Consider the following 24,087-nt stretch of genomic DNA (forward strand, 5'->3'; position numbering starts at 1 on the left):
TAACAAACGACTGTTCTCAACTAATAAGACTGATTGTTCACCCATAAATAAGATGTTAGAAGAATGTAACCATATGATAAGTAACTGTGATATAGACTTTTTAAATTCTTCTGTGAAACAAATAAAAGTTGCTTCTGAAACAAATTTCTAGTCTACAAAAGTTGTTGTCGTAAAATTTTATTTAGATGTATTTATTTGTCTAGATGTATTTGTAGTGTTTTTTTTACTTGTTTTTACTTGTTCTATTCTGTTTAGGTTTAGTACTTAATATAGGAATTAGTTTTTAGCAGTAGTAAGCACTTTTTTAATGTAATAACAATTATTTTGTGTATTAAAGGAGGTTAAATAAATAAAATAAAAAAAAAATAATAAATTGTGTCAGATTATTTCAGCAACATCAAAAATTCATTATCACAATAATTGAACTTATATTTCAATTTCATCCTGGTTGGCATATACTAATGATTTTAGATGACCCCAACAATAAAAATCCATAACATTGGGTTCCGTCATTTTGGGTAACCACTGTGTCTATTTCTACCAATCTAGCGACAAGGAATAAGTGATGTCAAAGAAATTTTTAATGTTTGGTAAAATGTGCTGGGGGCCTGTCATGAAGAAGCCACATTTCACAGCGTATTTGTGAAGGTATGCCTTCAAAAAGTATCAGTAGAACATGTTGCAAAAAATTTAAGTAGGTTTCTCCATTCAATCTTCTAGGAAGTTTATATGGTAAAAGCAGATGATTACCAATAATCCTAGCCCATAAATTTATACTAAATTTTTTTCGCCATTTTCAACAGGTTTTTGTCATTCCACATGTGGCAATTATGAAAGATAAATATACCGTTTCTCGTAAAACAAGCTTCATCTGCACACAACACTGCATAGAATTTCAGGTTCTGTGACAATTTTGTTTTGAAACCATCTACAAAACCTTAATGCTCGAGATAAATTGCCTTGGTGTAAATCTTGTACTTGTTGGTGATGGTAAAGATGTAATAGTTGTTCTATAAATGTCTTATGAACAATGTATTTAGAAAGGCCAACCATTCTAGCCACAGATCTGATACTTACTCTTGGATTATTACTGACGATATCCAAAATCACATCTTCTGCAGTTAGTCTATGGTTACTTCTTGTTTTACCTCTAGTTTTTTTAGGTACCACACAACCTGTCACTAATAAACTTTGGGACACATTCACAAAAATTCGGGCATTAGGATGCCATTGTTCAGGATAGGGTTCAACATAAAGTCTAACAGCCCTATTACTGGCACAGTGAGCTTAACTGTATGTAATTAAGATATTGTGATACTTGCGAATCATCCAAAATATGATAATATTGATGTATTCTCGAGTTAAGGGTAATTACAACTATTTACAAAAGTATCTTCTCTATACTAAAATAAACGAAACTGCTGGGTTGCCAAATGTAAGTTTTAGTAAAAGAAATTTATTTTCATTTTTTGAGGCAACAGATGACTTTCTATAAGAATATATAAGAAAGTTTTCTTTTAAATGGTGCATTATACTGCCGTGCTTAGCAAAAACACTGTATCTGCAAAAATCTGAAAAAATGAAATTTTTACTTCTATCTAACCCAGAGGTGCATATCTATCTTATTTGCTTACTAAAAATGACGTAAGTTAAGCCAAAACACATTAAACGCGTCTTATTCCGTATCCTGTGTAAATGTATACGAATTCTTGAACTAAAATCGATTTTACTTGAATGTGATGTCTCTGCAGATACGGCGTTTTGGCTAAGCACGGCAGTATACCCATACCTTTAAGGAACACACTATTTTCTGGAACACCCCTGTTATATGTTTGGAATTTCTGTTTCCATTTCTGGGTATTTGTTTGGAATTTTAAAGACCTTTCAATTCTGCATATATGGTAACAATAATATTGTACTACTACTTTTATACCATGTAACAGTAAAAAATTACATGGGTATTTGAAAACACATAATACCAAATAAGCAAAATAAATATCAACATTTGGATATAAGTATATCAGATAAGCCAGTTACACACATGCCTGTAATTCAGGAAAGTAGCTAGCATGCCAGTTGCTGCCATAAGCCAGTAACTGTCATGCACAAAACCCATTTCCGAGTAATTAGCATGCCAGTAGCTTGCATGCCTATACTGGCAAGGCAAAAAAGCTGGGTGGATTTTTACACATGCCAGTGCCAGTAAAAAACGAGTGGTTTTCATATGAAAAATACTAAAGTGGAATCTGAAGCCGAACTAAAAATAGAGAAAAAATTGTTTTTAAAAATAAAACAATAACTTTTATTACCAAAACAAAAGATCTGATCTATACTCTAAATCACAACTCTCTCTCAAAAAAAAATTACTCTACTCTGCTACATACTGACATGCCTGTAACATGCGATCTCACACATGCCTGTGCCACTCCCCACGCATACACATTGCATCTCACAGCACTCTACTAGCATAAAAATTCAAATTGTTTGCAATTAGCTAGCATGCCAGTTAACGTACATACTTGCCAGTTTGGGAACAGTAGCTAGTGCTCGCTAGGTACTAGTATGCAAGTGTGCTAGTTACAGGCATGTGTATCTCCATCTTAAGCCAGTAGGTAATTGGCATGCACAAAACACATTTGCGAGTAATCGGCATGCTAGTAGCTTGCATGCCTATACTAGCAAGGCAAAAAAGCAGGGTAGATTTTTACACATGCCAGTGACAGTAAATGCTAGAGTGGATTTCATTTGAAAAATACTAAAGTACATATTTGTAATTAAAAGTTTTTGAGTTTCCAACAAAAAAAGGTGATCCATAGAAGGTCTTCGGAATTAATTAAACAAGCAAATATCACGATAGCAAATATTGATAAAAACATATGGCCACAGATATTGTTAGATTTTTAATAATGAATCTGAAGGGGAACTCGAAAAAGAGAAAAATTTGTTGTTAAGGCCATTCCTTCTAAAACATAACGGTGAATATCCTCTCTCTCAAAAATTTCTTTCTACACGTAAACGTTTACGTGCAGAAAGCCCAGATCAAAAATTCTGTTCACCTGTTATCGAGCCGATAGACAAACCGGACACCCGCTGGGTGGCAGTTAAGAAGCTAAACAATAAAACGATTAACTTGTGGTCATTCTTTTCTCCTTTTCTTCTATGGGTAGGTAATTAGAATGTACATTGTAAATTATTGTAGAAACGTGCAAAGTTATATTTTCGAGAACAATATTAATTTAGATTTGCATCACCCACCCCTGGAATTTGAGATAAAGATGACCAAAAGGCGCCCCAATGATGGTGGTTTGGTTAGTGACGGTTTTTATAGGGCCTTCAAGTCGGCTGACTATGTGAAAATAACTGATTTCTTGTCACAGTTCTGTTGGGATAATTTATTTTTAGGAAAAACACTGAATCAAATTGTAAATATTTTCTATGATATAGTTTACTTAGCTATAGAATTATTCATCCCCCTAAAAAGGTATTCAAAATGTAGATTCCCTCCTTGGTTCTCTTTAGAGTTAAAGAACCGGATAGTTGAGAAAAAGAAAGCTCACAAAAAATATCTTTTATCTAAATCAGTTCTGGATTATCAGACTTTTTCACAGCTGAGGGCTAATTGTAAATTGTTAAAAGCTGAAAGCTACAGAAATCATATTTACTTAACAGAATTATCAATAAGAAATAATTTGAAGGGATTTTGGTCGTTTGTGAATTCACGGAGAGGAAAGCCCTCTATGCCCGCTGTGTTGAGGTATGGTGGTGTTGAATCCGGTCATGGACCAGATATTGTAAATCTTTTTGCAGAATATTTTTCTACAGTATATTCCACTCAAATATGTGTCATACCCAGTGACTCACCTACATTTGGTCTTACTAATCTGACTGGTTTCAACATAACTATATCTGATATTTATCTAAAATTATCAGAACTGGATGCGAATAAGGGTCCTGGTCCTGATGGATTGCCTCCTAGCTTTCTCAAGAACTGTTGTTTTATATTATCCAGACCTCTTTTTCACATCTTTAATCTAACCTTAAATACGGGTGAATTTCCAGAATGTTGGAAAAATAGTTTTTTAACACCCATTTATAAAGCGGGAGATAATTCATTGGTGAATAATTACAGGCCCATTAGTATAATTAGTGTAATACCAAAGATATTTGAATGTTTTGTATGTGACTATCTTAAAGCTTCACTTGAAAAACAACTAGTAGACCAACAATTTGGATTTCGGAATAACAGATCAACCGAATGTAACACATTATTATTGGTGGACTTCCTGAGGAAGGCATTGGAGAGGGGTTGTAGGGTACATGCACTATACACCGATTTCTCCAAGGCCTTTGATCGGGTCAACCATAATATTTTAATATTTAAACTTAAACAAATGGGTGTTAATGGTCCACTTCTTGAGTGGCTGAGAACATACTTGATTGACCGAGTTCAGATGGTGCGTATCAGGGATTTTGTTTCCAGTGAGATTAAGGTTCATTCAGGAGTACCTCAGGGTTCACATTTGGGGCCCCTGTTATTTAACATATTCATCAATGATATACACCACTGCTTCCGACACAGTTCACCTCTGCTTTTTGCAGATGATCTAAAGTTCTATACAATTATCAACAATACAGAAGACTGTATTAATCTTCAACATGATCTTGATCGGTTGAGTGAGTGGTGTATGTTGAATGCCATGGCCCTGAATGAATCTAAGTGTCATGCTATTTCTTTTGGACGATCGAGAGACCCAATAGAATATAATTATAATATACAGAATATTCCTGTTGACTGGGTTACTGAAATTCGTGATTTGGGAATTAATTTAGACTGTAAACTTTTATTTGAATCACATTATACATCAAAAATTTCCAAATCTTTACAAATGCTTGGTTTTATAAAAAGATGCACTAGAGACTTTCAGAATATTGATGCAATTAAATTACTATATTGTTCTTTAGTTAGACCTCATCTAGAGTATTGTTCTTGTGTTTGGTCTCCATCTTACAATATTTACATAACAAAAATCGAGACAGTCCAACATAAGTTCTTAAGGTACATAGCATATAAACTGGGTATACCTTTTGAGTTAAATCAGTTAAATTATTATCAAATTGAAACCCAATTGGGTATTCTCTCATTGCGTGACCGACGAGTAATTAAGGATGCAAGGATGCTCTATGGCATAATTAATTCAACAGTTTTGTGTCCTCAGCTACTTGAGCAGGTTGGTCTCCATGTACCTCTCCGCAGAACTCGATTAAATCAAACATTCTATGTTCCTATCCATAGAACCAACTATGCATATAACAACTTTTTATCTCGAGCACTAAGATGGGCAAACACTCAACCTGATCTTGATTTCTTTGCACCGAAGTCTGAATTCATCTCTGGCCTCAGACGTTTGTTTGTTTGAGTAGTTGTTAGATATTCATTATTGTGATATATGAATCTGATTTATGTGTTTAAGTTTGTGATATTTATATTTTATTGTATTATTGTTTTATTATTACTATTTTATTGTAGTTTTATTATTATTGACACATGTATTATGTATATTGGACTTATAAACTTGTAATCTTATTGGGCAGTGTCCCGTTGAAAATAAATAAATAAATAAATAAATAGATTTCAAATTTTTAAATAAAACAAAAGTAGATAGGTACAGCGTACAGCATGATATTTTTAGGTCACGGTATTGCTGAGTTGGGTTTTTTTTTTTAAATATAATGTCTTATATTTTCTTTTGTTTTTAGGTCATTTTTTTAAGGACAAATTGGCTGTCTTAATTTAAACGTTGATTAAGGCTTGGAAATGTAATACATTTTTGTGAAATGTTGAGAATGTGGCGACACGATACTCTTGCCTCTTGACATATCCTAGACATATAAGTCTTTGTGACTTTATTATTTTAACTATATAGGATCTGGTTGGTTATATAATTCTTTCAATTCCTGGTTGGTTCTCACTGTCTAAAGTTCTCTGGTGCCATCCTTAACTGCTACGTATATTCCTCTAAGAATTCTTCTTTTTGCGATTTTTAAGTTTTGTTATTGTCCATGTTTCACAGGCATTCGTCATTTAGGTCTTATTACAGAATGGTAGATGCTTATTTTCGTACAACTGGATACATAATCTAATTTCAATATTTTTTTGTAACGCAAACCAACAACGATTGGCACTTTGTATTTTGTTGTTAATCATTGTTTATGAGTAATGTTATTATCAGATGTGATCGTAGCTCCCAAATGTTTAAACTGATGAACCCTTTCCTTTTAAAGTTGTTCTGGTGCATTGTAACGTTTTGCCCTATTCTGTCTCGCTGCCCCGTTCATGTTGTAGCTATATATTTTGTTTAATCCTCATTTATTCCTCGGATTGTTTTGCGGAATTTCTCAGTCTAATAAACTCTTCCTTGACACTGATCGTTGTATTTCCTACTACTATATCTATATATTTTCATTATATATTTCATTAATAACAATATCTTACCGTTGCCTTCCATATATGTCTTGAAATCCATATTGTATATTAAGCATAATTTACATTCATTCAAGAGAAATTCTGATTTACATGCATACTCAACTAGGAATGCCAATCAGTTTGTTACTGTTGGTCACAAACTATCCAAATTTGAGAAGTCCACAGATTATGTGGGGGTCAGGCTATATAATCATCTTCCAAATGAAGTTAGATCTTTGCATCCGGTGAAATTCAAAAGAGTTGTGAAAAGTATACTATGTAAACATGCATTCTACAGTGTAGAAGAATACTTAGCAACTAGATTGCTGTTATGAGTTCTGTCTAATATTAATAATTTTCATATTTATCAATGTACATTATGTTAAATCTAAAATTTAAGTGTATGTATAGGTATTTGATTATGTGTCTGTGACTATATTGTGTTGTATATCTGACGTGTATATCCATCTTTATGATGGCAGCTGTAAAGCTATACCAATAAAGTATTCTATTCTATTCTATTCTATATAATCGCCTAATCGGTGAAAGCTAGTATAATGCGAAGTACTTTTGTTATAGGTATATAATGTGAGGATAATGTAATATAATGCGAGGAGTGTTTCTGTGCTCGTTTTCCTCACAATACGCTCCAAAGCGATACTGAAGGGAAGTGAGGATAAGGTATCTCCCTGTTTGAGACTACCGTTGATTGTAAAGAATGTCGACTATTTTCCTTCAATTCTTACAGCACTCATAACTCCATCTACATATATATGCTTTTGTGATATTTATCAATTTCTTTGGTATTCCTAGTTCTACCATGGCATTCCACAGTTCCACTCGTATACTACTATCATATGCCTGCTTAAAATCTATAAAAAGCTGGTGTAGTGTCTTGATGCATTCCCAGTATTTATCCATTAACTGCCTAGAGGTATAGCACAAACTATACCTCTATAGTTTGTGCAATCCATCTCATCATTTATCACCTTTTTGTGTATCGGAATGATAACACTCTCCTTCCAGGAGGTTGGTAATTGATCTTCTTTCCAGTTTGGCAAATCAGCTTACGAAAGGCATGTGTGTCTCCTCTATTTTTCAAACATTCTGCAGATACAGTGTTGGTTCCTGCGCTTTGTGGTTTTTATGTTTATGGATAGCTCTAGAGTCTTCTTCGACTGTAGATTCTTCTACTATGGGTTCTGCCATAGAATACACACATTCCTTTCAGGTTCCAGCTGACATGCTCCCAAAATTATGTCTATGAAGCATAGCCTATAATAATTATGATTAAAATTAATTTGAAATCTCTGCCTACATAACTGCTGGGCGAATTGAAACGGATAATGAATTTAGGAACATGAAATATACATGAAATCAATAACAAACATGAACTGATAGTTAAAGATATGGAAAATGTAAAATTGAATATAATATATTAAATATATGTTAAAGACTAAGTTTTCACTCTAATCTAATGGCATATAAAACAACATAATGTTACTCTACATCCCACCAGAATGAAAACATATGAAAAATATGTTCTCACGGAAACAGAAAACTGCTAAGCAAGGTGATTACATTGAATCAATAGACGACGAACTGAACTCCTTATATGTGGCACCAAAAAACTAATTCGACTGATTACAAAGATTGTTAATATGTGTATAAATGGATACCCCGTTCCCAGCTAATGGAAAGCGGCATAAATTTCCTCATTGTACAAAACAAAGAAAAGCAAAAAAAAGCTATAGGATGCCTTTCTCTGGAACAAGAAAATAATAGAAAGATATAATTTAATATCTATGACACTGGTAAAAAGCATGCTTTTATACGATTGTGAAATGAGGCGATTAACAGAGAGAAATATAAGAAAGATGGAAGCCACGGAAATGGATGTAATAAGATGAACGCTAAGTACTTCGCTAACGTCTGGAAATTTACACAGAAAAAACAAAAATAATGACTCAGATGAGAAGAAATATAATCCCACAAAACATTATACATGAAGATGACATTGAAACGGTTGAAAAGTTTACATACCTGGGAGTAGAAATTGAATATATGCCGACGGATCAGAAGATGGAGAAATACGCAAGAGAATAACGCAGGCAAACAGAGCTTATTTTGGCCTCTCCCATATATTTCGGTCTAAAAGTGTCCACCGAAATACAAGGATGAGAATCTATAAAACCTTAATTCGACCAATAACATGCTATGGAAGTGAAACCTGGGTCCTGAAAGAAACATCCAAAAACAAGCTCGACACATTCGAAAGGAAAGTACTGAGGAGGACACTAGGACCTGTGAGGGAAAATGAAATCTTCAGAAGTAGATACAACAACGAGCTTTCTCAACTTTATAAGGAAACACCCCTGTCAGACTTCATTAGAATACAAAGATTGCAATGGGCCGGACATGTGATAAGAATGGGAGAGGATAGGCGACCAAAAAGAGCACAGAATGCTAGAATGCTGGGAAAGAGACCGGTTGGAAAGCCAAGAAAGCGCTGGGAAGACATAGTAAACAGCAACGCACAAGTCCTTTTAGGAGTCCGTGTATGGAGAAGAGCAGCCACAGACAGGCAAGGGTGGAGGCAAAAAATAAAGGAGGCCAGGGCTCAATTTGGGCTGTAGTGCCGTAATTTCGAAACGGGAGAGGATAAGAAATGAAGAAATTAGAGCACACATGAGAATATAAGGTACAGTCATGGATGACAGACAACGAAAGCAGCTCAAATGGTTCGGAAATGTCCAACGAATGAAAAACAGTAGACTCCCGAAACAAATAATTGCATTGTCACCTACAGGAATACAGAAGAGAGAAATACCTAAGAGAACATGGATGAAAAGAATAAGAGACTCAATGAGCTTCAAATCCAAAGAACTTAGAGAAGATCAATGGAACAGCCGAATTGAATGAAAAATGGGATCGGATAACGTCGAAAGACGTTCTAAACGGATTATGCATATCATATTATACATGATAATACATATAATAAAAAAGTTTATACAAGTAACACGTATTATAAGAATTTCAGTAGCATCATGAGCAAGATCAATAAAATGAAATTACATTTATAAATATAGAATTGTGTAATGTTTCTTTAGAGGGTGTTTTGAAATAAAAATTATAATAAAAATTTTGTCAAAAGTCTAAATAATCTTTGTCCATTCATAAGCACTAATTCGTTTTTGTACCTGTAATAACATTATTGATAATCCTACCGACAGGGTTCCTTTACCTGCTGGCTGGCCGCGGGCTGGATATCGACAACAAGGACAGAATGACGGCTGAGAGAGATACCTTTTAGCAAAACTTTGAGATTTTTAAAAAAGTTTAAACAAAATAGCTGCTTTGTGTTACCCTTTATGTTAAAAACAAAAACAGATTCAGAAAATGGGAAAAATTCTCTAGTGCCGTATTTAAATTTAAATTTTTTTACGTTAATTTTAAGCAAAAAAGTTAAAAAAAAAAACATATTGTTTAAACAATTTAATAATTGATAAGCAAATAGTGCACTAGAACTTTTTAATACCTTTCATATAAAAAAAGAATTATCTCAATATCTGCCATAGTTTTTGCCTTATTTTGTTTAAACTTTTACATTGGAATTTAGCTATGCTCAGAATCGTAAGGAACAGCCTTAATAATAAAAATGTCATTTTATTACCAAAAGAACAGATCTGGTCTACACTCTACATGAGAACCTTCGGCTAGCTACTGGTATGCCTGTAGCACGTATTTACACATGTCTGTGCCACTCCCCATGCATGCACATTCTATCTCTACATGCACAAGCACAGCATACTACTAGCACGAAAAATCAAATTGTTTGCGATTATCTAGCATGCCAGGAACTAATATGCTAGTTTACAAACTTGCCAGTTTGGAGGCGGTAGCTGGCGCTTGCTAGGTACTGTTAAGAAAGTGCTAGTTACAGACATAATGTGTATCTCCAGATATACATATCCAATATTTTGATATTTACATAAATATATTTTCGAACCCTGATTTTTACAATTATACTTACATAAACAAAGTTGAATGACATAGGCATAGTAGGACCAAACCACTATGGTTACAATAAATAAGACTGGTATCCATTTGACTGCTTTGAAACACCAGTAACATGGACCTTTATTATTACCCCCAGGTACAGCCATCACAATTATTTACATTATTTCTGTTAATCTACTTCACAAATTCATTTCTTGGAATCCTAATCATTGGAATATACTGGGGCGGGGTTAAATTCGAATCTAAAAAAGAAAAATGTAAAATCTCAGTAAAATGGATAATACTTACACTAACATTTATTAGTCATTAATGTTAATAGAAAATAGTTAAATTAAATTTTCATTAGATTATTTTATCTACTTTTTAGAATTTTTACACACTATTATAGCTAATGTCAATGTTATCTGTCATCTGTCATTCTTCTTTTTCTTGTTCTTGTCAGATAAAATGTAGTGGTAAGTAGTACGTATTCATGGAATCAGTATAATGGATGCTATACACGCTACGATAAATCGTTATGATTTCACGGTACCGTTTTTTATTCCATTTATTAAAATACATCAATAAAGGTACGTACATAAAAGTACATTAAAAAACCAAGAGAAGTCGATATGCTGCTTTTCTGGTAACATATTAATAATTACGCTGTGTCTAGGTACACGCTAACGTGTACGAAAATAAAAAAGTTAGGTACACGCAAATTAAACTTCATCAAGCAAGTGACGTCATTATGTGTTTAGTGATATGTTTAGTGTTTGTTTGATAGAAAAATATTTGTTATTAGGGAAAAGGAAGCAGAACTATTCAGATGTTCAAACTTAATTATTGTAATAAATCAATGTGTATATAAAAGCATATGTATTCAGGTAGGCAAAATAAATATTTAGTTGACATGACATGTACAAAACACTGTTAAAATAATTTTTATACATAAGTTAATTATACTTACCAGTTTATAAACCAATGCTGTTGTGTTTATTTTTATTTATACAAGGAGTTAAACTTGTTACGATTTTCATAGATAATTGGTTATAACTTTGTGAATACCCTGTATAACATATTAAACCTTTATATTTTTGTGATGGAGAAGTTAAGAAGATTTCGAACATAAAATAAAATATAGGGTGTTCAATTTAAAAAACATAAGTTTGGTCTGCCACTATGGTATCGAACGCCCTGTAACATTCTAACTAATTTTATAATATGAAGCTCAAAGTTTGCAACAATTTTTGTTGCTAACTTTTATTGCTATCTATTACTGTAGCGGATCTACTGGGCTTTATCACACTAACCAATTGTCCTGTATATTTTATCTTAATACTTCTGCTACTCTTAATCACGAATTTTTGTCTCTTATCTTTTTCATACTGTTTTAGAATGTTGTTAAACTCATTAATAGAACTAAATAATTGTCCATACTCCACAGTTAATTAAAAAAATACTAAACAAATAAAAAATAAGAAAACTCTTTACTATTAATCAATATTAAAGGGTAAACACAACGTGATTAGTGATTAGACAAATTCTAACCACACTCTGACACTCACCATACCAGATATTTTTAAATACCACAGCATACACGCAGCTCAAATTAGCGTGTACCAAAAAAACCCAGTCAGAGTGCACGCTAAATAGTGACGTCACTGATTTGATGACGTTTAAGCGTGTACCTAACTTTTTTATTTGCGTACACGTTAGCGTGTACCTAGACACAGCGTAATACGCAAGCATGAAAATTAAAATAACCCATGGAACGTAGGATATACAGACACAGAGCGCATGAGACGTATAGTAACGTGATCTTAACGTGACGGTTCTTCGTTGTGTTGGAACAAACCTATTATTAACTGATTACATAACAAAAAAAAAGTAGACTACCTAAACGCCTCAAAAACTAAAAGATTTCTTAAGTCGGAAACAAATTCTAATCTTCAATCTGTACCCCATCCTTCTATAATATATCAAAGGTTTCAATATTTTGCATTGATTTTTGTTTATAAAATTAAAAACAATATAGCTCCCGATTATTTTCAGCAATTTATTAATTTTCCTAATACACACATACACGATACTCGAAATAAAAATAACATATACTTTTCTAAAATGAATTATAGCAGCTCAATGAATTCATTAATATTTAGAGGTTTCAGAGAATTTAATGAATTGCCTAATGAATTAAAAGACTGTAGGACAGTTAAAAGTTTTAAAGATAAATTAAAGGTTTTCCTTAAAAATTTAAAGTAGTATGTATTTGAATTGGCGGTGAACGTGCACAATATTTTTGTTTATTTTTATTGACTTTTATTGGTTGGGGAACTTGTTAATTTGATTATAATTCGTTATTAATTTTGATTATAATTTGTTATTATTTTTTAATTTATTATTACATTTATTATTTTTTTTATTGAATTTTTTTATTGTGAATCATTGTATTGTATTTTAATTCGTTTTATATGTAAAAAAATGTATTTAAGTTAAATTTGTATATTAGGTTACCTATTTTGAAATAAAGATATCTATCTATCATATAATTGGCAAGGAAAAGGGGCGATAAATGAATAGACGTGGGGAATCTAAAATATGCATTCCGCAACACATCAATTTATCTAGGTAAAAATGAAACGAATTTTGCTTCCTATTACTCAATTCGTGAGTACGAAGATAAATAAAGACAGTTACGATTTAATTTTGTTTCAGAGGCCACCACCATCTGTTTATGTACATTTCGACCTCCTGATCTCTTCAGAATAGCCTGTGGTGTGCTCTGAATCGAAAACACGTCCAACTGTCAAGTAGGCAAATTAATACGAAATAATTTACAATTAGACGCAATAGCGACATCTATCAAAAGCAACGAGAAACCTTAAATTATATAATAACTCTATATATATACTATTTACTATTACCAACATGCAGATTGAAAATGTGGAAAATTTTACGTATCTTGGAAGTATCATAATAAAAAAGACAGCGGAGTTACAGAAGACGACATTCGCATGAGGATACAAAAAGCTTAACAAGCATTTCAGCATGCTCAACCCTGTGTCACCGCCTGTGTGGCTACAAAGACAAAGATCCGAACATTCCAGTCAAATGTCATGTCTCTTCTACTCTATTGATGTGAAACCTGAAAAGTAACAAAAACCCTTACCTACAGTTCTTTGTTAATAAATGCCTACGAAGAATTGTTCGTATTTTCTGGCCTAACATTAACAAAAAAGATCTGCTACACCTGAGCAAAAGAGAGTAGAAAATGAAATAAAGTTCAGAAAGTGGGGTTGGATTGGTCACACACTCTGAAAAAAGCTCCAGTATTTCAAAGACTGCCCTAGAGTGGAATCCCCAAGGAAAAAAATAAAGAGGTCGTCCAGCACAAACTTGGAGAAGATCCATCATCGACGAGAAAAGAGGTCAAGGAAAGTCTTGAATTAAGTTGAAGGCCTTAGCGCAAAATAGAACTCCATGGCGCGTTCTCACTGAAGCTCTGCTCCACAGGAGTTCCAGAACCTTATACAGTGCGGTGGAATAAGTGTTACCCCCCCCCCTGGTAACTTGTTTATTTTAAGAATATAAGCAAAACTCTCGGACAGGTCGATTTTTAAACTAATCATAGTATATTATAGCATCAACGTTTCGAACTTTACGCGAGCCCTCTTCAGGTGACAGGCATAACTTTGATTTTTTAAATGGTAAAGTACATCATGTGACACATAATTTAAGAGCTTGTCAAATACTGCTTACAAAAATGTATAATACTTTAATCCTTTTTTGGGACCGTAGGCGCAAAATTTCGGTCGAACTCTTTTTAACGCATTTATTTTTTTACAATCCTAAGAAAACTAATAAGTATTTTTGAAAAATTTAAACGCAGAATGAAAGATTAGATTATTACCGAGGGCTGACAGTCCCTTAATTAGAATAAACAAAAAGTTTCTTATAAGAAAAGTTATAGTTATAAAAGTAAAAAGTTATAAAAGTTAAGTTATAGAAAACTAATAAAGTATTTTTGAAAAGTTTAAAACGCAGAATGAAAGATTAGATTATTACCGAGGGTTAACAGTCCCTTACGGTCGGTTTCACGAAGTGGTTAAGAGATAACCTCAAAATTACCCCAAAATATGCGTTTCAGTTTCATAATTGTTACCCTTCTGGGTATACCCATAAGGGTAACCCACTCCAACCTCTGGTTAAAAATTCTGTGAGTTAACCATACTTCGCCGTTGACCTGAAACTAAAACGCATATTTTGACGTAACTTCTGGTTATCTCTTAACCACAAGTTAACTTTACTTTGTGAAACCGGCCGTTAGAATAAACAAAAAGTATCTTTTGAATGATATATTTGAAATTAAAAATCGCACTAAATTATCTCTTATTTTTACTACTGTGACTTATTAAAATAAACATTATAGGAGTTCTCAGGGACTTTGGACCATCGAGAATACTGTAATATTTCATTCTGATTTTAAAATTTTCAAAAATATTTATTAGTTTTTTCAGGATTCGAAAAAAATGATTGCATTTAGAAAGAATTCGACCGAAATTTTGCGCCTACGCTCTGAAACAGGATTAAAGTGTTATACATTTTTGAAATCAGTATTTTAAGAGCTTTTAAATGAGGTGTCACATGATGTACTTTCCCGTTTAAAAAAATCAAAGTTTAGGCTGTCACCTGAAGAGGGATCGCGTAAAGTTCGAAACGTTGATGCTATAATATACCATGGTTAGTTTAAAAATCGACCTATCCGAGCGTTTTGCTTATATTCCTAAAATAAACAAGTTAACAAGGGGGGGTAACACTTATTATTTTCAGGGGGGTTATAATTTTCATTGGTCGCAATGGCTTCAACTGACTATTAGCGGTCGTGGGATTGAGTAATATTCGCCTTGAAACAGAAAAAAAAACAGCGAAAAAATCTTAGCATCTAGTGTAAAGTTTGGCTGATGAAAGGAGAAGTTTATTCTCTTGTGAATTTGTTGAAGAAATTAAAAATGTTTCCAAAAATTGGCATAATTATAACGACAGCTTTATTAGCACTGGAGTCCACAATTCTCAAATGTTCAATAAACTACGAATACGCCGAACATTTTAAATACCTATTAAAATATTTTTTATCTTTTATATTCCACAAGCAAGGTTCACTATGTTACAATAACAATTGTTGCAGCCATTCGCGATTCCCCATTTTTATTTGATATAGTTAAAGAAACTCAGATCTATGCACAAACTGAATGATAAAAATGATAATACGAGATGGTTGCCAATACACGTATCGATAAAACTGCGCAGTTTCAATCTATTGAAATTTTTGTATTGTTCCGTTCATAGAATTTTTAAAAATCGTAGAAAACTCCAGTGCAGTTTTACCCCAATAACCATTTATCGTAGTGTGTATGGCGTCTTTTAAAGCCGCGTTAAAAACTCGATTTATAGAATCGACAAATCGATGGATGATCGATAGTTTCGGTTGAAAGGATGGGATGGATTATGGATAGTAAAATAATTATATTATATAAATAAAAATGATAAAAATAAAAAAAAACAATATACAACAAATATTTACTTTATTTTATTGATTTCTCATACTGTTTCTAGAGAGATTGATTAATATTTTTTAGCGCCACAAATTTTGGCATTAAAAGTTGGCAGCACTTCTTTTAGGGGAAGATAGAAGATACAACATCCTATTTCATATTCATCCCTATGAAATGGAAGCAAGCCATGATATGGACGTTCGTTAAATCTCTTCGTTAAAATAGGAAATTTTGAGCAGTTTTGTAGAATAACACTATTGTGCAACATTTTGCAAAAAGTTGTTTTTATTTTAGTAAACGAATGGGCTTGCAATAACTTGTGATAGCAACTTAAAATAGGATTACAACACAATATACCATAAGTACAAGAAAGGTAAGCCAGATATTTCAGACACAATAGTTTACTCTTTACTTCATTGTTCATTTATATTATCGGTCGTATTAATGAATTCTAAGTTCCCTAGATTGATAATATGCCAAGAAAGTCAAGTGTCATTTCATTTCCTAATATATTTGTTAATAAAATATTGGAGTTTTGATTTCAATTTGAGTGTTGGATGAACTGAAATATTTTTATATCTTTAATATTAGAATTCCATTTTAGTAAATAAAGATGAGCAATGCTAACAGAATGTCTACTGGAGCTCTTCCAAAATCTAATCCAATAACTGAAGACTATGAAATATCTAGAACAGTCCTGGGATTAGGAATAAATGGAAAAGTGGTTGAATGTTACTCCAAGACAACAAAGGAGAAATATGCACTGAAAGTAAGTTGCACTCAATATAGTTAGATCAGTTCCAATTGTACCAAATTTTGGAAAGTTCTTTAATTTTTTTGAAAACATCAATATTGCACAATGTTTACCTTTTCTTAGCTTTTTATTATACTAATTCATGATATACTTACATAAGATACCATGTTCAATATGTTTTTAAATTTCTTGCCTTATTATGTTAAAATAATGTTACTTAATATTATACACTCATGGACAAAAATATCAAATATTTTGAAATTATCATGTGAACTGAAATTGTTTATTCTGCAATCCTTAGCCCTACCTGTCTCATAGAAATATGATTCCTTTTCCAAATGAGATGTTTTAAAGTGTTGTCATATACATTCTTGATGGGATTTATACTAAATTTACAATCAAGATGCAGTAGAAATAAACAAACCAAGACATGTTAAATGCTACTAGGAGCACTCCCGAATCATAATTTACCATGTATAAACTTTGGAAATCATGATTTGGAATTTACAATGTATATACATTGTAAATTAAGATTCGGGACTGCTCCTAGTAGCATTTAAGGTATCTTGGTTTGTTTATTTCTACTGCATCTTGATTGTAAATTTAGTATAGATCTGTTATGTGCTATATGGAGTCCAATATAATCTTTTAAATTGAATCTCAAGGTAAATGAGTTTTACCAGGTTACTGGAAAGAAAGATTTCTTAAATATATATTTAAAGACGATGGGAATAAATCTTTTGTTAATACAGTAGACTCCCTCTATAACGGGAACTGAAATGGCAGACTAATTACCTTATTATTAGCGGATCTCATTATATGAGAAAACAATAATATTGTGCATACCACCACCACTGAAATGTTTTGATGCCTCTTACATAGTTTATTAGGTGTCGATCTAAAAATGACCTCAACAATGAAATTTGGCCATTGTAAATTGTAAATTTCCTACAGTATTCAATATTGGTCGATAGAAAAACAAGAAGGAGGAAGTTTATTACTGGCGGTGGAATTTTTTACAGCACTGGTCTCAATAAGCACACAGATGTTGGGCATTCCTGTATACAGCCAGTAATGGTATTTATGTATGGCTATCACCACGCCAAAACAGGTAAATATATTCTTTGATTTCATTTTTCCTCGTTATAACCAAAATGCCTCGTTACAGAGGTGTTACAGTTCAATAGGAAGTTCATGGGACATCTAGTGTACCTCGTTATAAGCAAAACCTCGTAATACCTGTGTTCGTTATAGAGAGAGTCTACTGTAATTATTGTCCTATTAGCGTCCTTGGTGTGACACCCAAAGTGTTTGAGAGTCTCATTTGTGACTTTTTAACTCCTTTATTCAAGCCTAAACTTATCAATCAAGAATTTGGGTTTAGACCCCATAGATCTACTCCTTTTATACTACTCCCCCAATAATAGAATCCCCCATTTTTTATTGCAGATTTGGATTTCTCACGTAAAAATAAGTAACTTTTATTCGAGACATTTTTTCAATTATGGATAGATGGCGCTATAATCAGAAAAACACTATTTATTAGCGCCATCTATCAACAATTCTAAAAAATGTTTCGACTAAATGTTACCTATTTTTTCATGAGGAATCCAAATCTGCAATAAAACATGAGAATTCCTATTTAAGATTTTAAAGTTATCTCCACCTCCAGGGTGGAGTGGAGGGTCGTGTTTGATGTTATTCGATAGGTTCTTGAAAAATATTAAACACATATTTTTTGGTTTTTATTTTTAAGTGCACTCTGGGCACCAGGAACCTCGGAGACCATCGTCGTCATGAAATTCATTTTCAGTGACCTCCAAAACCCCCAAATATAAAAATTGAACTCATTTCCGTCAATATTTTCTGAGTTCTAAATTTTTTATTTTCCATCTCTTCGAGATGCACTTTGAAAACGCATTTTCTCATGTACAAAAATTTTTGCTGGAGATCAATTTAGTTCACAAAATTGCCTGACACTCTCTCAAATCGAATGCAAAAAGTTGCATGACGATTCATCTTATTTATTTATTTATTTACGGGCAAGCCCTATTCAGATATAAATGTTACAGTGTTCTAAATTCTATAACATAATTATACAATTATATAACCTTAATGTTGACCAATTATATAACATAAATTATCATAATATAACAAGTGGTTTTTAAAGTGGTTTGAGAAAAAATAATTCTATAAAAAAAAGAATAAGATAACATTAGGTCAGTACAATTACAAACAAAAGATATCACCCAAATCAATTCAGAAATGTTCCAAGGTATAACGGTTTTGAGCCACCCAATACACACAGGTCATGTAACACTAATCACAATACAAAAGCTCTGGCCGAGGTTATTTAATGAATTAGCTAATCGTAGAGTTCTAGGAATAAACGCGCTCTAAGAATAATTGAATCTATGAAAAGAGATTGATGCACAGAGAGTATTGCACAAAATTCCCAGGTTTTGGGCCTTTTAGTGCTTCGTTGCTTTGCCTACTAGGACCTAATCCTAAATAGTCAGAAAAAATAAAATATATTACAGAAAACGCTGTGTCTAGGTACACGCTAACGTGTACGCAAATAAAAAAGTTAGCTACACGCGAAACGTCATCAAGTCAGTGACGTCACTATTTAGCGTGCACTGTTCTGTTTTTTTGCATACATGCTAACTTGAGAATACCGTGAGTGTCAGAATTTGTCTAATCGCATTGTGTTTATATTTTAATATTGATTAGCAGTTAAAGAGATTTCTTATTTTTTATTTGTTTTTGTTTAGTGTTTGTTTAAAGAACTTTTTATGATCTATAAGTTTTATTTGAATTATTTTTCTTTAAAATGTACAAGAAACGTTTTTTTTACTTTTTACTTTACTTTTTTTACTTCACGGATTTTTCGTCGGCTACTTCTCATATACCTTTTAGAACCTTTAATATTATCTGCATAAGATTTTTACGGGAAATCAATGATTTTTTCCCAGATATACTGGTGTAAAGATAGTGTAGAGAAGAGGGAGTGCTGAGTTGCCAAGAACAACAGTTTGTCCTTGTTACATTTAAGTTGATTTTTTTAATCAGATGAAGTAACTTTTAAAAGTGATGTTACCACTTCGGTAATGTTGATAGAACTGGCTTGCCCTGGGAGGGCAATTTGAAAATTTTTGTTAATTTAGTACAGCTCTCTGCATAGTCCAAGGCGGATCTGTTTTGAGATGGACGTTGAGAGGTGACTCATATTTTTTGCAGAAATTGCTTGGAAACAACTCGTCTAATAATATTTGAGTTATCCTCCCACTCACAAAGGTCTGGAACATTGTTTAAATATTCAAAATTTTAAAAAATAAAGGAAAAATTCGATTTTTTTCTTCGTTTTTTGATTATAACTTTAAAAGTATTCACTTCAGAGAAAAGTTGCACTGACATAAAAGTTGCGTAATTAAATTTCCTACAATATAGGATTGGTTAAAAATTTTAAAAGTTGTCACCCTTATTGCAAAATAGCAATAATTGCAAAAAAACTATAAAAAAACAAGTATTTGCATTTTACGGTTTTCAACCATTTATGCTACACTTAGGACATTCATATTTTACCCAAAAGAACTTTATGACATAATAAAACAATATTGTAAATTTCATTAAGATTGGTTACATAGATTTTGCAAAATAAATTTTGAAATCCAGGTTTCGCAAAAAAAATCGTTTTCAGATAGCAAGTTGAAATTTTTTTACGTATAGAAGAATACTGTACATTTCATTTGCAATTTGTAAAATTAAAATTGGTTAACTACCACGGCGTCAGGAATTTTTTTAAATAAACATTAATTTTTGGTGCTACCCGCAGGACAGCGGTGTTCGATTCACACAAAATGATTTCCACAAAAATTTCTTTAAATCCGTATATAATATACTATTTTCTAACTCTATATTTTGTTGTATTTTATTATCATAATTCTACAAAAGTCAAACTAATTTGATTATTGTTTGTGAAATAATAAACTTTTATTCTCTATATAGAAATAAAGGAAAAATTCGATTTTTTTCTTCGTTTTTTGATTATAACTTTAAAAGTATTCACTTCAGAGAAAAGTTGCACTGACATAAAAGTTGCGTAATTAAATTTCCTACAATATAGGATTGGTTAAAAATTTTAAAAGTTGTCACCCTTATTGCAAAATAGCAATAATTGCAAAAAAACTATAAAAAAACAAGTATTTGCATTTTACGGTTTTCAACCATTTATGCTACACTTAGGACATTCATATTTTACCCAAAAGAACTTTATGACATAATAAAACAATATTGTAAATTTCATTAAGATTGGTTACATAGATTTTGCAAAATAAATTTTGAAATCCAGGTTTCGCAAAAAAAATCGTTTTCAGATAGCAAGTTGAAATTTTTTTACGTATAGAAGAATACTGTACATTTCATTTGCAATTTGTAAAATTAAAATTGGTTAACTACCACGGCGTCAGGAATTTTTTTAAATAAACATTAATTTTTGGTGCTACTCGCAGGACAGCGGTGTTCGATTCACACAAAATGATTTCCACAAAAATTTCTTTAAATCCGTATATAATATACTATTTTCTAACTCTATATTTTGTTGTATTTTATTATCATAATTCTACAAAAGTCAAACTAATTTGATTATTGTTTGTGAAATAATAAACTTTTATTCTCTAAGTTAAAATATATGAACAAAGAAAGTTTTTGCTAAAAAAGTGTAATTTCAAAGGACAAATATGTGTTTTTATTTTGCAATTTATATCGAAATGTACTAAGTAAAAATTAAAATTTATCAATCATTATCAAAGGTCATTGGAATGCCCAATCAGAGCAAACATATCTGCTGTCCTGCGCGTAGCACCAAAAATTAATGTTTTATTTAAAAAAATTCCTGACGCTGTAGGTTAACAGATTTTATTTTGAAAATTGCAAATGAAAGGTACAGTATTATTCTATATGTAAAAAAACTCAACTTGCTGTCTACTTTATTTTCAGTCCTGCAACATTTTGAAAAAATGCATTTTTTTGCAAAAGCTGGATTGCAAAATTTATTTTGCAAAATCTGTTAACCAATCCTAATAAAATTTACAGTGTTTTTTTATTATATCATAAAGTTTTTCTGGTTAAAACATGAAGGTCCTAACTGTAGCATAAATGGTTGAAAAACGTAAAATGCGAATACTGGTTTTTTGCAATTATTGCTATTTTGCAACAAGGGTGACAATTTTTAAAATTTCTAACTAATCCTATATTGAAGGAAATTTAATTACGCAACTTTGATGTTAGTGCAACTTTTCTCGAAAATGAATACTTTTAACCCGGCACCTGCCACGTGGGGTGCTACCAGCACCCCATAACACATTTTTATCAAATATTTGGTATTTCAAGTTTGGTAACCGTGCTGTGCGTCATGGTAGCTTTCTATAATATTATATAGCATACATGTGTTAGTGTTTGAAGTGGTTATTTAGTGTCATTCTGAAATTATAGCTCTAAAGTCGAATTGGGGTGTCATCATCTGGCACTTTAAGTTTTAATTTTTATTTGTATTTTTTATAAACAGGTCAAATTTAAACTTTTTATTGAGATAACTGATTTAAATTATTAATATAGACTCTATACTCACTAAATCTTAATTTTTTTAGATATTTTACTTGACTTCATTTATTATGGCTTGGTACTTGATAATTTGCTTATAACACCCTTTTCATTTTATTTTTTAACTTTAATAACATATTAGTGGCTAATAAGTTAATAAAACATGTTTTTTTATATTCTTGTGTTACTCAACACATTATTTTGTTTTTTAAACAAGTGGATCACAGAAAATTTTTAAGGGGTGCTGTGAGCACCCCACGTGGCAGTTGGCGCCTTGCAAAGCTACGTGACAGGTGCCGGGTTAAAGTTATAACCAAAAAACCAAGAAAAAAATCGAATTTTTCCTTCATTTCTTGATATTTTGATTATTTAAACAATGTTCCGGACCTTTTTGAGTGGGAGGATAACTCAAATATTATTATATGAATAATTATTTTCAAACATTTTCTGCAAAAAAATATGAGTCACCTCTCAACATCCAAATGTACTAATATTTTTACAGATGCGTCCTGGTCTAGCATTACAGAATACAATCAAATAGCAACACTTATAAAGTTTTTCTCATATGATTCTGAAGCTATATTGCGAGGCATAGGGATATAGAATATTGTTCTGAAGCTGTTTCTTTGTGGCATCTAATGCTATTTCCGAAGTGGAAGTCGAAACGTCAATAAATTTCATTTTTAACTTAAATTGTGGCTTATTTCCCAATAAAATAGTAAAGGGATATAGAAAATTATGCTCATTTTCATAGTTAATTTTTTCGTGAACAGATTAACGGATTCCGCTATTAATTTTCGCTATTAATTCCTGATTAATTATTTATTATTATTTTAGATATATCTTTAATATTTACACAGTTGTGAAAAAGTTTACTCAAACTTTTTTTTGTACTTATACCGGGTGGAAGAAAAGAAACGTTTTTTTATATTAAGTTTGTGACACCCTGTAGGGAGGTACAAATCTGAGTATACATCGGAATCGTATTGTAGTTTTGTGAACATTTTGTTTTTTGAATGTCCCTAATATCTTTATAAAAAAAAGAAAATAGGTGGTTTACTCTTTCACGTGTGCTTTAACTGAAACAAAACTAAATTAACAATAAAAAATAACGGTTAACAAAACTTTAAAAACAGAAAGGCACAACGTAAACAGTTTTTATCGACAACTATGAGTTATTTGTCGACCAGGTAAGCGGTATGCACAGCGCAAAATAAAAGAGACGAGGTTGTTTAATGGAAGCTCTGTGATGTTTTGGGGTGGAATTTCCTTGAGAGTAAGTCCCGATTTGGTGTCTACGTGGATAAATCTTTAAATACCGAGCATCGAGAGGTGCAGGTACAAAACAAGAGGCTTAAGTGAGTGCGCAGACTGCAGACTTTTTAGTCGGCCGATAGTTTAGTCGGCTTCTTAATCAGTACAGAGAGGTATGCAGATGCGCACACTACACCGATTCACCGATGCATATCTCTCTGTAGTGATTAAGAAGCCGACTAAACTATCGGCCGACTAAAAAGTCTGCAGTGTGCGCACTCACTAAGAGTGATGTGAACCTGGTCCTTCGGCTCCGAAATGAGATCGTGTCCAGAAATCAGCCAAGAAGGTGTTAGCATCAGTTTTTTGGGATGTGAGAAGAATTTTGTTTGTGGATTACTTGCAAACTGGTAAAACAATAAATTCTGGATATTATTGTAACCTTTTAGAACAGCTGAAGG

The 24,087-nt window shown here is 32.1% G+C and overlaps 2 protein-coding genes across 5 annotated transcripts in view; one reads left to right on the forward strand and one right to left on the reverse strand.

Annotated features, from left to right (window-relative positions):
* LOC114336422 (palmitoyltransferase ZDHHC20-A) overlaps positions 1-10,919 on the reverse strand; it is a 118,843-nt gene extending 107,924 nt beyond the window's left edge. For all 4 annotated transcript variants that reach the window (XM_028286785.2, XM_028286786.2, XM_028286782.2 and 1 more), the window contains exons 1-2: positions 10,778-10,919; positions 10,497-10,725 (exon numbers count right to left, since the gene is read on the reverse strand). In XM_028286785.2, coding sequence (XP_028142586.1) covers positions 10,497-10,629 — 133 coding nt within the window. In that variant the 5' untranslated portion in view covers positions 10,630-10,725; positions 10,778-10,919. The remainder of the gene's footprint in view (positions 1-10,496; positions 10,726-10,777) is intronic.
* Positions 10,920-16,074: 5,155 nt separating this feature from the next.
* The window catches only part of LOC114329193 (MAP kinase-activated protein kinase 2), an 82,965-nt gene continuing 74,952 nt past the window's right edge, over positions 16,075-24,087 (forward strand). Inside the window, exons 1-2 of the mRNA XM_050641589.1 lie at positions 16,075-16,390; positions 16,622-16,786. Of these exons, the coding sequence (XP_050497546.1) occupies positions 16,631-16,786 (156 nt within the window). The 5' untranslated portion in view covers positions 16,075-16,390; positions 16,622-16,630. The remainder of the gene's footprint in view (positions 16,391-16,621; positions 16,787-24,087) is intronic.

Source organism: Diabrotica virgifera, chromosome 10 (assembly GCF_917563875.1).
Source record: "Diabrotica virgifera virgifera chromosome 10, PGI_DIABVI_V3a".
Classification (NCBI taxonomy): Eukaryota; Metazoa; Arthropoda; class Insecta; order Coleoptera; family Chrysomelidae; genus Diabrotica; species Diabrotica virgifera.